Source organism: Oratosquilla oratoria, chromosome 2 (assembly GCF_046742065.1).
Source record: "Oratosquilla oratoria isolate Oo_2021 chromosome 2, ASM4674206v1, whole genome shotgun sequence".
In the NCBI taxonomy this organism is placed as follows: Eukaryota; Metazoa; Arthropoda; class Malacostraca; order Stomatopoda; family Squillidae; genus Oratosquilla; species Oratosquilla oratoria.
The window spans coordinates 72017825-72020324 of record NC_134778.1 but is presented as its reverse complement, the minus strand read 5'-3'; the positions used below and the strand labels follow the sequence as shown (position 1 = coordinate 72020324).

The 2500-nt window shown below is 39.9% G+C and overlaps 1 protein-coding gene across 5 annotated transcripts in view; it reads right to left on the bottom strand.

Moving 5' to 3' along the window:
* Cbp53E (Calbindin 53E) overlaps window positions 1–2500 on the bottom strand; it is a 176330-nt gene that overhangs the window by 14826 nt on the left and 159004 nt on the right. For all 5 annotated transcript variants that reach the window (XM_076210168.1, XM_076210177.1, XM_076210137.1 and 2 more), the window contains exon 11: window positions 1579–1650. In XM_076210168.1, the coding sequence (XP_076066283.1) occupies window positions 1579–1650 (72 nt within the window). The remainder of the gene's footprint in view (window positions 1–1578; window positions 1651–2500) is intronic.

Here is a 2500-nt window from a genome sequence, read left to right as displayed (position 1 = left end):
CTCTAACCGTCTCTAGTCTTCTGTCCATCACCCTCGCATCTACCTCCTGCACCACCCCATCCAACCCAGGTGTCTTACTAGCTTTCATCCCTTTTAATGATCTTTGTACCACATCTTTTCCTTTAGTCCTATCATTTTCCTTTCTCAACACAGCCATTTTCCTACCATCTCCCACTGCCACAATATCTCCCTAATCTCCAATAATTTAATTAACATCCCTCCATCTGCATCTTTTATCCTTTTCCAACCTACCTAACTCATCTCTCCTCCACTCTTTTTACTTTCTTTCAAAACATCTTTTCATCATTTTCAAAATCCTCGGTTAAAACTCTACCCCATTTTACATCTGCTCTCCTGTTTGCCTCTCTCATCTTACGGTTTAATTCTCCTTTCTTCTTCTTGCATCTCTCATGCGCTTTCCTAGTTCTACCTCGTAACCAATTCTCATACGTTTGCTTCTTCTCTTCTACAACCGCCATTACCTCTTAATCCCATGATTTACTATCTTTCCTTCTGTTTCTTACTCATTTCTCCTTGTCTTACCGTCTCTGCGCACTGTATCACTCCCTCTTTAAGACATACCCATTCTTTTTCTGCTCCAACTTACCCTTTGTCACTCACCACCCCCTGTATTTCTCTCAAGTATCTTTATTTTTTCTTCTCTTCCTTCTCATCTAATTAGTTTACTCTCAGCGGATCTCTACATTCCACCCTTTTCCTTCCACTTCATTTTTCCTCCACTCTCAATTCCCCTTCTACCAAAATATTATCTGACACTCCCTCATTCTCTCCCCTTCCAATCCATCAATTAATGCCTTACGAACTACAATTCCATCCACCACCCTTTCTCATGTATACTTATGCTTGGCTGTCTTCTTAAACATTGTGTTTACTATCATCAATTTCCTTTCTAAACCCTTCTCTAACATCATCTTTCCACAATGATTCTTATCTGGCACCCCAAACCTCCCTACTACTTCATTTATTGACTCATTTCCTACTCTAGCACAAGATTTCATAAGAACACTGTATTCATATTTCCCACAAGACTCTCTAAACACTCATTTAAATCGATCCAGAAGCCTCCCTTTCCTCCTCATTTTTCTCATTAACAGAATCATATACACTCACGAAAGAAAAAGAAAGAAAGAACGAAAGAAAAGATACATATCTCCCATCCCTTCACTTCACCACCTACTTTGCTGTCATTTACCAATAGATCCACTCCTTCCTTCCCTCTCCTCCTTCGCTCCCGAGACCTTTCCAACTATATCTTCATTCAAAAAAGAATGTCGATTATTTCTAAACTACTACTATCCTTCTTTTCTCCTGCCCTTCTTAATTTCTTCCTTTATTACCTCTATGACTCCACCTCTACAGCGCGATTGTCCCCCAAGAACAGAACTGTTGATTATAAACCGACGAAATACTCATGACGTCATATCGTCAGCTTTCCTCCCGATGTGAACAGAACCCTTGTGGTTTAGACATTAGTCGATAATGTCGGGAAAGCAGGAAAAAGCACTTTGTGGCTTTAAGTGCTGCCCTGGTATACGTGTGGACTCGAGCACTTCCTACCTTCTTGACGAGTTCCAGGAGGTCCTTCAAGAATCCGTTCAATTCCTCATTTTCGATGGTTCCGTTGTTGTCCTGCAATGGTCAAGACCAGAAATGAGTAATTTGCTTTGACTTGAAGAAGAAGAAGAAGAAGAAGAAGAAGAAGAAGAAAAGGAAGAAGGAGAAGAAGAAGGAGAAAAAGATGAAGAGGAAGGAGAAGAAGAAGAAGAAGAAGAAGAAGAAGAGGAAGAAGAACAATAAGAAGAAAAAGAAGAAGAAAAGGAAGAAGGAGAAAGAGAAAAGGATGAAGAAGAAGAAGAAGGAGAAGAAGAAAAAGAAGAAGAAGAAGAAGAAGAAGAAAAGGAAGAAGAAGAAGAAAAGGAAGAAGAAGAAAAGGAAGAAGAAGAAGATGAAGAAGAAAACGAGGAACAAAAGGACGAAGAAGAAGAAATACACGAAAACAAAAGGGATCTAATCTTTTCTGATTCACTGAGAACATGAATTCTTCCCTAGTGAATCTTTTGCGTAACCTCAAAAGAGATGTTCAACATTTCTAGTAAATTCTCCAGCTTTCGCCAAATTATTCCAGTCAATTCAGGGATACACTTTAACCCTGATCATGACCATATCGACCTCGAACCAGGCTCTGACCACTGACCACTGACCGGGTTGCTAGACACTTTAGTAGTCTCTTCAGAACTTACTAAACGTTTTCTATTCAGTTTTACTAAAACCTTCCTGACTATCAACCCCTTCCATACCTGGTGGCACTTTCCCTTGTATTCAGGCTGCCGCCAGGTGATTTAAATGGTTCCCCATGGTACCCGATCTTTAAGATAGGGGTTGCAAACCTACGTATAAGTTTACATCTAAGGAATGTATTCATATTCCTTATCTGTGCAGTAAGATCTTGACCCGTTGCTGAATCTTCAACGAACCTTTT